Source organism: Drosophila virilis, chromosome 4 (genome assembly GCF_030788295.1).
Source record: "Drosophila virilis strain 15010-1051.87 chromosome 4, Dvir_AGI_RSII-ME, whole genome shotgun sequence".
Classification (NCBI taxonomy): Eukaryota; Metazoa; Arthropoda; class Insecta; order Diptera; family Drosophilidae; genus Drosophila; species Drosophila virilis.
This window is the reverse complement of record NC_091546.1, coordinates 11,912,074-11,925,692: the sequence shown is the minus strand read 5'-3', so window position 1 is coordinate 11,925,692 and position 13,619 is coordinate 11,912,074. Positions and strand designations below refer to the sequence as shown.

General features: G+C 40.6%; 2 protein-coding genes across 2 annotated transcripts; both read left to right on the top strand.

Annotated features, from left to right (window-relative positions):
- Positions 1–251: 251 nt before the first annotated feature.
- On the top strand, positions 252–1,357 carry LOC6628893 (zinc finger protein 853). The gene has a single exon (XM_002052058.4). The coding sequence runs from the start codon at positions 321–323 to the stop codon at positions 1,227–1,229; it is 909 nt and encodes a 302-aa protein (XP_002052094.1). The 5' UTR covers positions 252–320; the 3' UTR covers positions 1,230–1,357.
- Positions 1,358–11,894: 10,537 nt separating this feature from the next.
- LOC6628894 (GTP-binding nuclear protein Ran, testis-specific isoform) lies at positions 11,895–12,599 on the top strand. Its single transcript, XM_002052059.1, has one exon. It carries the CDS (start codon positions 11,895–11,897, stop codon positions 12,597–12,599), a length of 705 nt encoding a protein of 234 aa, XP_002052095.1.
- The last annotated feature ends 1,020 nt before the right edge of the window (positions 12,600–13,619 follow it).

Here is a 13,619-nt window from a genome sequence, read left to right as displayed (position 1 = left end):
GATGTATGCAATTGCAGGAGCAGTGTGACAGAAGGAGAGGCAGGGGTGCGGGGCGGAGCAGCAGGAACTCAAGGATGTCGACTGATGGGCATGCCCAAGTGGCAGTCAAGACTTTATACATTATCCATATAGAGGCATAAGCAGTGTCTGCAATAATAATTCAAATGAAATTTTCACAAATGCTCGAAACACACATTTCATGAGCAGCTGCTCGGGGCTTAGAGTAGGCTGTTAATGAGAGTAGCAAAAGGGGATTGGGCAACAACATTAGACATTTATAAAAGTTATAAGATCTTGCCAGAAACAAGTACATTTATAAAATGTCGGAGCTAAAATTTGAGTACAACTGCAGCCAGTTTGAGGTGGAGGACACCGAAAATCTTTTCGGTCAAATGAATTTGCAGCCGCAGGTTAAACAGCAGCATATGGCCGAGTCCAAGGAGAAGTTGAATGATGATGACGAGAAGACGCTGAAGCAACAGCAATTGGAACAGGATCTCGAGCAGCTGCAACGTCGCCAGAGCATTGTATACGACAATGCCCAGAAGCAAGTGGCTGTACTCGAGAATCTGCTGAAGACCGTTGATTCCGACTGGCAGAAGGAGGTGCCAACGGGCGCAGTTACGCAGCAAGATCCCGCGCCGCAGGCCTACCGCTTCAAGGACATCTATGAACACAAGAAACAGCAGCTGCTACGCCAGCGGCTCGAGCAGGAGCGTGCCCAACGCCAGTTCCGCAGCCGGCCCATGCCCAATTTCGACCAGGTCCATCAGCAGCTGGCCAACAAGCAGGTCGTGCATCACATAACCTGTGCGGTCACACCGAATGTCCTGAAAACGTCACGTAACATGCTGCTAAAGCGACGCCAGAAGGTCGAGCAGCTGCTGCAGGAACGCGAGCAGGAGCGGCTGCAGCAGCAGAAGCTGCGCCCCAAGACAAAGCCGGTGCCCAAGTTCAATGCGGCCCCACTGAAGCCAGCCAATGGTCAATCCTCGCAGTTTCAGCTGGAGGTCAAACCCTTCCGCCTCTCCACGGAGCTGCGTGCTGAGCAGCGCAAGATATTCAATTCAAAGTCGCATCTGATGCAGGAAACCCGACGCCGGGAGCAGGCGGAGCAGCGCAAACGTCTCGAGCACGAGGAGTTCAAAAAGCAGCGCCAATTGGCCACATTCCGAGCCCGACCAAATCCGTTCAAGCTCCAATTCGACCGAGCTGCCCACCACGAGTAGTCTCTCCAGATTGTTTATTGTTTACGTTTAGTTTTTGTTTCCATTGTGTTTAATCAAATTGTTTTTGTTTTTCCTTTTGATCTAAGATTTTGTTTTAGTTATTGTTAATAAATTTTACTGCAAGGCTACAGCAATACTTTGATATATAGTAAAAATAGTTATATTCTTTCTATTCTATTGATAAAGGTTTTAAACATTACTTGTTTCCTTGGAAAACAATAAATATTTGTTTTAAAAATTTAACAGATTTCTTGGCACACATTTAGATACACAGAGTAAGTTTTATGAATACAAATTTGCAAACACAATAAAAGCAGTTCTTCGATTTGCATAAGCTAAAATCATTGGTTCCGCTCTTGGAATATCATGATATATATTAAAACACAATCTGCAAACATAACTCTGATGGATAATCGGACCCTTTCGCTTCCTTTTCTTCTTGTATATGCACATTTCAGCTTTTTTTTTGCTGGGTGCCTTCTTAAATTTCAATAATCATTCACACATATGTGTGCACATATTCAATTTGTTCATTTAAAATAGCTCAGGTCGGGGCTCCATCAATCAAACGCTTGCCATCCAGTCACCCATTCCACCCTCTACTGACGACGACACCCTCCCCCCCCCGCCAAACGAATGCCGCCCACGTGTTTCAGTACAAACAATTTGTTGTAAGTGTATCAATTGATGCGCCCCGCATTCGCAAATATGTATGTATGCGTTTGGCCTGTATGCGCGCATGACTGTGTGTGTGTGTGTGTGTGTGTGTGCGCGTGTGTGTGTGTGTGTGTGTGCACGTCACATAATCAAAAGCACAAATACTAAAACAAGCACTCAAACTGTCAAAGCAATGATTGATAGTGTTGACATTCGCTTTTTGGCTTCAAAACGCCAAGCAGCCAGCTCGGGAGTTTTTGTGCATTGAATTCTGTTAATGGGACGTTTGTCGATTCCGTACAAAAACCTCTCAGCTCCCCTCCCCACAGCTCAACTCCTTTCACCAGCCTTTCAGGTGTGGGCGAATGATGAATTGCACTGCATGTGTTTATATCGAGGTTGAGTGAAATTTGTATTTATTGCAAATTTGCTGACTAAGTTTAAAGGTGAGCTTCCATTTAAAGTCAATGATTTAATGCGAAAATGTAGCAAAAAAAAGAGCTTGTAAATGTTTTTTCTTCAAACTGTTTACGCAACCGATGAAAGATGCAATCTCATGATAAATTTTATTCAACTTGTTTTTATAAAAAAATAATTAAAGCATAAAAAACATAATTTTCATATTAAATTAAAATTGAAGTATAACTGATTAAACTAAAAGTAGTTCTGTCTAAAAATTGGTTTTGCTTGCCTTATTTCAAAAGTGCAATACAAAGTTTACAAAAAAAAAAAAATGCAATTGCAACCAGCAGTGAAACATTTTTTTACCAGGTTACAAAAACCATTCTTAAGTTTCGAAATATAAATTGTACCAATGTGTTTATTTTTTAAATGTTTACCCAGAATTAATAATTTTATTTTATATTTATTAATTGAAATTAAATCTCTCATCTTAAAATGCGTTATTAAAAAGAGATGGAAATATATGTATCGAATGTAGCTCAAAAATAAATGTTAAATCAACATTTTCAGCTTCCCCGCTAACGGTTATCTTTAAAACTGTGCTAACGGTTAACGGTATAACAGTTCACTTTGCCTCTGTTGTCAATAGATGGCGGACTGTTGTTTTAACAGACTGTTAACCTAACAGAGTAAATGTATATTAGCTGCATTAAATTGGAATAAAAGCAAATGAATATGGTATATACATCCATATATATACGTAATTGGTAAAGTAAGCTTCGATTATGTATGATGTTTTTTAAAATCGTTGTATATAGAAACCAATTCATATGCTAATTATATAGATAGTACTCGATTTAAAACTGTAATAATATTGAAGCTAAGTGTTAATATGAAATATAAAAAAATGTTTGAAGAGACCTAGAGGGAGCTGAAGCTTAACATGGAACAATGTTCCGAATTTGCCATGCTTGTCTGGGTGGAGGGGCGTATGTATGATTTTACGTTTGGTTTTTATCCGTGGGCTGTGGGTTAAATAAGACGCTTGCTGGATGCGAACAATGGACGGGTGTTAAAAGGACAAGGGTTTTGGTGGGGAGATGGATTTGGCTGGGCTACGGGGCGGATGCGTGTTGACGAGTCGCCGGCAATCTACGGAGTTTCGCTGGCTTTTTGTTTGCGGCTTGGCACAGTGGAATTTAATAACGTGCTGATGCATGCAAAATAACGCATAAAAACGTAAAAATGCATACGCGAAAAAAGGGGCAAACAAATTACAACACCACACACAAACACATACAGGCAAACAGAGAGACACAACCACAACAACACACAGAGAGAACGCTTCTGCGAACTGAGACAGCTCCAGTAGCTGCAGTAAAACAATTTTCGCAGTCAATTTTCCTTTATGAGCGGAAAATATCTCGCTGTGAAAATATGATACGCATATTGGCAGCCATCAGCCGAAGGCAACAACCCCCCCCCAACAACGCCCAACCCAACCGCACAACACACAACTCTTGGCGCTCGAATATGCAAAAAATTTGTGTACCACTTTAATTGAAACGGCAAATACTGAGTTAAATCAATCGAAAACAAAATAAAACACAAATTTCAATCAGATAGTCTGAAAAAAGGAGAAAAATGAGAAAAACAAAGTGGAAATAAAAAAGTGCTAAAAAGTTCTCGAATTGCGACATAAAACGGCAACAAAAACTGAAGGTAGGACGAAGGCAACGCATTTGCTGCATAAAGTCAAAGTCATTAAAAAGTAATGTCATTCCGTCAACCAGACAGCCAGCCACGCCCACATCTACAATTGCCTTCGAGGGGTTGGGGGCGCGGTCTAAGAGCCTGTCTCAACTCCTTCACTGGCAGGCGCACCATTAATGATGGATGATGAATACTCGAGTCTTGAGTCCTGAGTGGCGACTCGACTGGCGGCTGTTGCGCACCGAAAAATGATTTGATGAAAACATTTGAAATTTTTATCGGGTGCAAATTTATGCAGAACTGTTGATGTCATCGCCATTGCCCCTGTCCTCGCCCTCGCCCTCACCCTCACCCTGTGTTGGCCACAGAAAAATGATGACGATGCGAGTGACGTTGAAATATGAAGCGACATTACCTACTCCCAAAGGCGGTCGAAGCAGTAGCAGCAGCAGCAGCAACAGCAGCTCCCAAGCTCCTAGAGCTGAAACTAGGGGCTGCAATGATTGGCTTTTTTCTTGAGCGTGCCCCCCTCTATAAGGGCCGTGGCATTTTCTGGTGGGCGCAACGAAGCGCGTCTGTTAACTGGGCTTGGCCTTAGTCGATAAGACGTTTTCTTTTTTTTTGTTGTTTGGGGGGAGGGCTTAATTTTTATTAACATTAGAAGTGCACCTAAAATTTGTAATAAATGACTTTGCAATTGATTGGAAGCTCACGATTTTATATGCTCCATAAAGTTTGATACAGTTGAACGAGCAGCTATATAAATACTTGCACATAACTATGCCATATAAATGCCAAAAATTGCCTAATAATAAATATACAGCTATTAAATAATCATTCACATGCTCAAATAGCGCTGGAGAACATAAAAACTTTATTATTTGAATTAGTAAAAAGATCTCAATTTGTTTTCCTCAACAGTTTCAGCCTAAGTTCTAAATTTGCAAGCCTTAACTCTGATTTTTGCTTTCATGAACTCTTTGAGAATTATAAGCAATTGGAGCAATTTATAAGTCTTCGAGTTATTTAGGAAATCTATACTTAGTACCTATATAGTAATTGATATATCTAGTACCTATATATAATTGATATTATAATTCTGACCTGCTTCGAAAAATATGCAATATAATTTGAAAAAATCAATTTAAAAAATAAGTTGCTATGATAACAGTTTAAACTTTTAGAAAATCAACTTTTTTTAATGAAAGTACTTGTTCCGTATTGTTCCATATTTAAAGTATTCCAATAGATACTCGTGAGATCTTCATATGAGCTGCTGTTTTATTGACCATTCCATTTGAAGACTTGTTTTTATTGCGGCGAGTGTATTTCATAAACTTTGAACAAATTGCGTAAAACTTTTACGGATTTAACATGACAGTTACAGTACATGGTACCTAGGAGGACGACTGTGCACTTGCATACTATGCACCATGTATTCATGTACCCATATACCATGTACCATATACCAAATACCATGTACCTTGTAATACTATATATGGCTATTATAAAAGTTTTTTGTTTTTTTTTTTTTTATTTTTATGCGTCTAGCCCCCATGGGTGATACTCGGGCTGACGACTGTGGCTTCAAGTTTTTATTGCCGGGCGTTGTTTGACGTGAACCTGAACGAGAACACGGACTCCGATGTGGGCTACAGCTCGGCCGGGATGTGTTCTGTGGTTGGGCGTGTGCATGTGGTGGGCACGTGTGCTGCTCCCACAGGTGACGATGGCCTCGTTTATGAACAAACAGCAAAATGTTGTCAACATTTCGAAATTTATTTGTTCAATATACTTATAAACGCACACAGACAGAGACAAACGATGAGCATATGTTGACTGAGTGAGTTTGTGTTTATGTGTGTGTGTTGGTTGTGTGTGTGTGTGTGTGTGTGTGTGTGTGTGTCTGGGGCTGTTGTGTGCGTGTGTTATTAAATTAAACACAGAGCTGCCATCAGCGCTGGGGCCAAAAGCATTCATTAGCCACGTTTACTGCACCCGTGGCGACCTCCATTTTTGCTGATGAGTTTTGTTTTTTTCTTTTTTTTTTTTTTTGGTTTGTTTTTTTTTTTTTTCGTGTTCCACGTTGTCCGCAAGTAAAACTTTCCTGTTGTTTCTGTGTATTTGCTTTGTTTGTGTGCCGGTGTGTGTGGGTGTACGTGTGTGTGTGTGTGTGTGTGTGTGCGTGAGATTACCCAACTGTATCTGGTTTTGAAATAAGATACTTCCCGCAGATGTGCTTCTGGCATGTCCATTTTGTATAACTTATAAGAAAACAAAAAGCTCCTTTGTGAGTAGATTGCAATTATTTTTGAAAATCAAGTGACTTTGAAGGCGATAAGATGCTAGCCCGCTTTCCACAAATTTTTCGCTACCGCGAGTGAAATATTCCAAAACCTCGACAAAGCGTGCATTTATACTTATAGTGGGGTATCTATGCAAAGCTTCATAGCAGCCATGCAAAACAAGCCTTGACTATATCAAGAAGGAATCGGGTGTGTCTTTTTTTGGGAAGGCGACTCTTACATATATGTATGTAGATATCTATAAAAGAAGAAAAAGCTAGTCCGTTTTGCGCCAGTTATCATCGTTGGGATCCTTATTTGTTTTACAATTTAGATGAAATGGCAATAAAAAATAAATTATTTATCTGAGTGGACCATACGAGATTTTACATACAAGTCTAGAGAATCTAGCTCTAATATTTATCGAAGCATGTTTTAAAAAACTATCTACCAACATCGATAATTATTGACAATTTGAAAATGGGGAAAGATATCGACAGAAAATAAGCAACTTGCACTGCGAATGATTGAAAATCACAAATATTTTCAAGAATCGGGTATTCCCATACATTGAAAAGGATATCAGAGTAAGCTGTAAGGGACTACAATATATTTGCTGTACAGCCAGCTTCGACTGGGTAAATGTTGGCTTTTCTTTTTTGATTACTTCGTCTATTTGCTGTGGCGGCTGTTGCCATTTCGTGACTGCGGCCACGGTCTGTGCCCGGCCTGCTCCGTTGTGTAGTGGGTTGCATGTGGATGCTGTTTGGTGTTTTCGGTGTGATGTTACATTTTGATACACGTATTTGTTCTAAAGTGTCCCGAGTACGTGATCTCTACTCTTGGCATATATTGAAATGATTATTGCGCGTCATTTTAGCGAAAATGGCAACGCGTCGGCTGGGTCTTTAGAGAGGAAGCCATCAACGTGTGGAAATATTAATGGGCCACAGTTGTTGTGCTTGGGCTGCAGTTAAATGCGATTTGACCTGTGTTTTTGGTAACGCCCAACGCATTAATTCTAATTAACTTTTTGCGGTTAGCTCATCAACCCAAAAAGGGACCGGGCCGGGACTCCGGACTGGGGACTGGGGACTGGGGCCTGGACCTGAGCCTGGAGCCACAGCCGGTCGCAGTCGTTGCCGGTTTATGAGCACTCGGCAACGAAATAGCGTCAACAAATGAAGTGCAGGCAATAAAAAGCGACAAAGGCAAATGGCGAAACGTCGTCCTAGTCGTCCTTGTCGCCATTGTCCTGCCTGCGTTTTGTGCGTTGAGCCATGAAAATGGAAATGAAAATTTATGCGTACCAACTACCGGGCACAAATGCGCCGCGTTCGTGTGATTAAAACACCTGCGCCGACACCTGCCAACAGCAGCAGCAGCACACACCATTACAGTCCTCCAGTTGGTCCTTCGTCCTGCGCGCGATTGTCTTCCGTCGCTCCGCTGCGCTCTTTGGTCAGGTGCCAGCCCAGGTGATCATAGCTTTTCATTTTCGCCGCCTAATGAAACGTCATGTTATTTATGGCCGAGATGCGCTCTAATGCAAAGCCATTGCTTTCCATCTGCTCACAGCAAACGGAACTAGGCCATCACGAATAAAATTTCACTCTGCGGATTACTCTGTGAAATCGCCAAGGGAGTTGCTATTTAAACAGTCTTTGTCTGTGTTTAAGAAAGTCTTTTGTAGTAACAATTCAAAAAGAATATCTATATACTAACCATCAAGAAACTAAGAATTCACAAATGCGAATTCAAGTCAACGCATTTTGAGCAAATCTCTGAAAACATATCTGAGAAAGAACCCATATCTGAGATATTACCTTTATGTATTGAATATACTTCATGGATATGCCAGCTTGGGTCTGAACGAAAGAGGTTTCGAATTGGGAATTTTATTTTATAAATAATAGTTTTTGGTTCGATTTTTGATTCTAGTAAAGTCTATTTGGTTCGAAGCTGGATTGTAACATCCTCGGACCCATATCATCGGATTCATATCTTGGCTTTTTTATAGTTTTATATTTCGTGTGAAGGCACGTTAATAAGTTGAAACCATTATTATCTAAGTTCTTACCATTATTAGAAATTTTGTTGAATATACTAAGTATATATAATTTATATTTATAAAATCAAATGTGGTGCCAGCTTAAAGCTTACCATTTACTGAATAAGAAGAGTTTTTTATAAACATTTAAACCAATCATTCGTGACTTGACACATTCTTAATATTTTTGTCTTAAGAAATTATAGCAAATGTCAAAAGTTTTTTTTTCACTTTAGTGGAGTATAAAAATATAATATGAATGTACATAATTCATTCAACTAGCCAAAACTAAACAGTATTCGGCATAGACCGAAAGCAATTGACAATTTGACATGCATTAAGCTGTTCAATTTGTCTTTGGAATCAGTGCAGTCTCTATTCCCCACAGGGGTCTAGAAATATTGCTCAATTGTCACTTCAGTGAGTGCATCACTTCCATGGTTTTCTTACGGTCTTTTTACCCTTGTAGAGAATATTAGAGCTTAGTCATTGTATAGTCAATTTTTAACGCATAGAAGGATACCTTTTCTATACCACAACTTAAATATATTAATGTCGCGCAACAACCAACAAATGGATCCTTGTATGAAAAGTTTTTTTCGATTTTCGAGATATTTGAGAAGTTCAACTATACATATGATAAAACTTCTGGTAAATTCAAATGGTTTTTTAGGAAGAATCAATCGAATAGACTTCTATGCTCTATGCTCTGAGCATATGTCAAAGTCGAAGCATAAGGCAGTTCTAGGGTATTTAATGTTCGGCATGCTGATGATAGCAATTGTAGATTTTTTTGTTTTTTTTTTTTTGGACAACCTTCAACCCCAAACGTGTTCAGCATTGATAAATTTGGAGGCGTGCGGCGTGACTAGCGCTGACCGAAGGCTCATGATGAAGGATACGGGAAATGAGTTCCGGCGGGCAGCGGGCCATTAAAAATGCTAATGTGTCTATTCAATGCGAATTTTATGCAAATGACAAGGTTAAAAGCAAAATAAGAGCTACGCGCTGGTAATGCGATAAAAAATTTGACACATCATCACTTTTCAATAAAATCAACAAATTTTATTTAAGTCACCCAACGGATACGCCTCGCTGCCCCACTGCCCCACTGCCCGCTGCCCCGCCCAACCGCACAGCCCAGAGCTGCTCGAAAACTTCGGTTTTTTTTTTTGTGACTGGTACGCCACCACACAAAAGCGCTTGGAAAAGCCAGGAAGGATGTTCGATGAAGGCAGCAGGCCGTAGGGACTGTGGAAGCTGGCTGAAAGTAATGCTATTTTCTATGGGGCCCTCCTACGCTCCCCCATTTACCCAAGGGGGGAAGCTTATCCATTTTGGCCATACGTTTTTGTGTATGTGTGGGTGCGTGCTTTATATTATTCCATTTTTTGTTCTGTTCGCTTGGTTGTTTTTCTTTGTTTGGGATTTCTTTCTTTCGGCTTTTCGCTTTTGTCAAATGGCTTTTATTGCGAGCCGGGCCACGGAAGCAGCCAGTAAGGCTTTTCAGACCAAACTGAAAATACTTTGCATTTGAAAATGTGAAATCCGGTTATGTTACTAATTTCTCTGTCCGCTTCCCCCTTCTCTCACAGGCTCTCATCCTTTTACAGCTGCTCTTAGGTGCTTCCGGTTGGGTATATGTAGCTGGCGCATTCAACATCAATTACAGCATCCAGAGCAGAAAATGTAGCTCTCAATTCGCAATGGTAACCCAAATGTCACTCGCCGTGATTGATGGAATTGACAATTGCGCCGCCAACGCATAACCGTAGATGGATGAATCCGGGCACCGCCACCGCCACCGCACTTAAGACCCTCTCGTCTGCCACTGTCACTACTCAAGCTACAGTCACCAGTCACCAGTCGGCAGACGGCAGTCGGCAGTCCCCAGTAACCAGTCACCAGTAACCAGTCACTAGTCACCAATCAGCAGTCAGCAGCAGCTCGAGCAGTTCCTATGTCATGTCAAGCGTTGCGTTTTCCGCTGTCAATCCGAGTAACATTTGTCTGGCAAAGGCAGCTCAATTAGGCGATTTGAAATCCCATCGAAATTGTTAAACTACCAGAGGGGACCCTACTTAAAGCCTACACATATTGGGGTTGTTATTTTACGTTTTTCATATCGCTTACTCATTGAATGTGGGCATGAATAATATTATAACAAAGTTTTGTAAATGCAGGTGAAATGCAGTGAGGTAGATCTGGCCGTTTATCCTAGATCAGCCGATCTAGTCCAACTAGGCATCTAATTTTTATATTTTTATGTTCTATCTGAAAGCAATCAGATTATGTCAACTTGGGCTTGAACCAAAACATGGATTCAAGACTGTGAAAAAGCAAGCTCACGAACCTTATATAAAGGCGGGGAGTTGCTCCGCATTGCGGGCCCTGGTCATTAACATGTATTATTGTTTCTTAATAAAGAATAACTTTTAACAGGGTGTGTATGTTTTGCTCAATTTCACAAATCGTATTTGACATATTTGTAGAAATGTGGTTGGGAAAGAGAAAGATCTAAACAAGATATATATAAAAACTGACAGGCCATTAATTCGGAACAATAGCTAATAAACTGCTCATAAACTACAAGTTCCGAACGAATTAAGCACCTGTCTTGTAGTTTTATGTGCATTCGGTGGGCGCCCATCAAATGGCCATCATAACTGCTGTGTAAATACAATTAACGCCTCATTTGTTGTCAGGTGGGGTAATAGTGCCGATCGTGGGAGGGGGGAGTCGGGGCACGCTTAAAACAGTTGCACGTTTATTTTCATTGCTGAAATGTTTTTGTTTTATTTGCCACTCCCCCGGCCGCCACCCGGCCAGCGAAGTAAGCGTTACCGTCGCCAAGTTGGCCAATTGAATTTGTTTTTTTCCTATTTCGTGTAAACATCGCGTGCAATTACAAATATTTGACTAACTCGAATGAGTGCTCGCTCCTTACTATTCAAATTTTCCAACCAACTGGGCAAAACGAACCCTTATCAAAACACTAACAACAACAGCGGCAATAACAACAAACATAAACAAAACAGTTAAGATTATTAAACAAACTGACACCCTCTTTAAACAACTCAAGCTCAGGTGTTTTACCATAATTATTTACTATACCTTGAGCTATATAATTTAAGGGTTATGATTGCCATTTTCTGATGATTTAAATATATTTTCATGAAATAAATAAGGCATCCAAATGTATATAAAAACTTATAGCTCCAAAAAGGCACTTTTTCCATTCTGCTGGCTTCTGGTGCTCATCAAGAGTAGGTAATTACTCTATAGGGTCGTTAGGGTCGTCTCCCTGTTGCATACATTTGCACAAATGTATTCTTCCCTTTTGTCACCTTATCAACAATAGGCAAGACCCACGACAGGAGTTTAAGGCCGGATCGCCGTAATTGATTTACATTTTTGATATATAAATCGGTGTAGGGAATTTAAATCAAAGTTATCTGGATTCTCTAAAAGTAAACCGACTTAGACACACACACACACACACACGCACAGAGCTTCATATTTTGTATTTCCTCCTTACACATACGAACATATTAGCACATGGAGTTTCGACCTAGCTTGTCCGCACGACACACATACAAGTGCCTCATTCTTGGGGACTCTGGTGTCGGTAAATCTACATTTTTGCGCCGTCATGCAACTGGACAGTTTGAGGATCAGCATGTGCCCACACACGGACTCAATGTGCACACGCTGCTGCTGGAGACGAACTATCAGGCCGTCGCGCTCGAGATGTGGGATATTGCAGGCGATTCTCGGCACGGAGGACTCCACAATGGTTACTTCTTCTTCGCCAAATGTGCCATCATCATGTTCGATTTGAGCGTGTCCAGCACTGCGGCCAGCGTGACACGTTGGCAGCAGCGCCTCGAGGAAATCTGCGGCAACGAGCTGCCGGTGGTCGTCTGCGGCAACAAGGCGGAACTGGAGCGCATGTGCCCGGAGCTATTATTTCGAAAACAAGACAACCTTGACTACTGCGAGCTGTCGGCACGCGCTGCGTGGAACTTGGAAGAGCCACTGCAGCTGCTCTGCCGACGGCTGCTGATGCGCAAGGACTTGAAGCTGATCTCCCAGCCAGTACTTAAGCCCGTTAAGGATTGTGACTACAATGAAGCTGCAATGAAGGAGCAGATGGATTCGGTTCTACAGAAAATGCTGCCACCGAAGATTAAAGCAAGTGAAACATGCGAACCCAATGAAGTTGGAGATTTCAAGCGTTTTATCGTCTTAAATGAGGGCTAAACGTATATTTACGAATAAATTTAGGGTGTCTATGAATTTATTAGTTTATTCCTGCTACCAAACATCAAGATTGAGCCAATCCCATCCCAAAAAGTGAAGTTTTCTTAGAATACGGTTTTAGTTTTTTTGCAGTCTTAGAATTCTACCTCCACTGAAAGAGGATACGCCGGGGTTTTCATTTAAAGTGTTTGGTTTTACGGAAAGCAACATTTAAACATTGCTTGGAAATTGTTTTTTTTTTTTTGTAAGAACAAATCGCACATATTATTTTATATGTGTGGAAAATGTAAAAGGAGCAAGTCTCAGTCATGTCATGAAAAAACTGCCGCTTGCCTTTACCATATATCGTACACAATTTTTATTTATTCTACGTTCGGGTTAATAGCCAATTAGCATAAATTTAAGGAAATAGTTGAAAAGCCCAGAAAATAAATCACCCTGTCAATTAAAGAGCTCCTCGGAGAGCGTCATCAAAAGCGACTTTGTTTGAGCTCGGAAAAATATGTGACGGCAATTTAATTAAAAACTTATGAATGAGTGAACAAAAAAACTTTTTCACATCCTTCGACTTGAAGATGTTTTCATCGTTGTTGTGTGCACAAATGAATTCTGTACACTCGCACACACACAGAATGTTGTGTGTGTGTTTGGGCATGTGGAGATCAGCATGTGGAGAACTATGTGAAGCTTTTTCTACATACAACTGAAAAAGCCCAAAGTTTTTACAGCGTAAAAATATAATTGGATAAATTTAAAAAGTTGTTTTTAGTTTTTATTTTTTGATTTTGCTAGCTTTACTAGCAACAGTTCAAATATTTCCCCTAGCGAAAGAGACAAAGTGTATTTAATATGGCTATACCCTGTAGGCTGCTGACTGCTTTAACTTATATCGATTGACTGCTATAGCAAAGATATCGAGTTTGCATTTTCAATCCGGGAGATGGAGCTGAGTTTCGCAACCCTTCTGGGAAAAGAAAAGGTGTGTTTCTTATTGGAGTGTTAAATATACGACAGCAACAA

Excerpts from the sequence above, each read along its gene's own strand:
- LOC6628893 (XM_002052058.4), top strand. The coding sequence starts at position 321 with ATGTCGGAGCTAAAATTTGAGTACAACTGCAGCCAGTTTGAGGTGGAG.
- LOC6628894 (XM_002052059.1), top strand. The coding sequence starts at position 11,895 with ATGGAGTTTCGACCTAGCTTGTCCGCACGACACACATACAAGTGCCTC.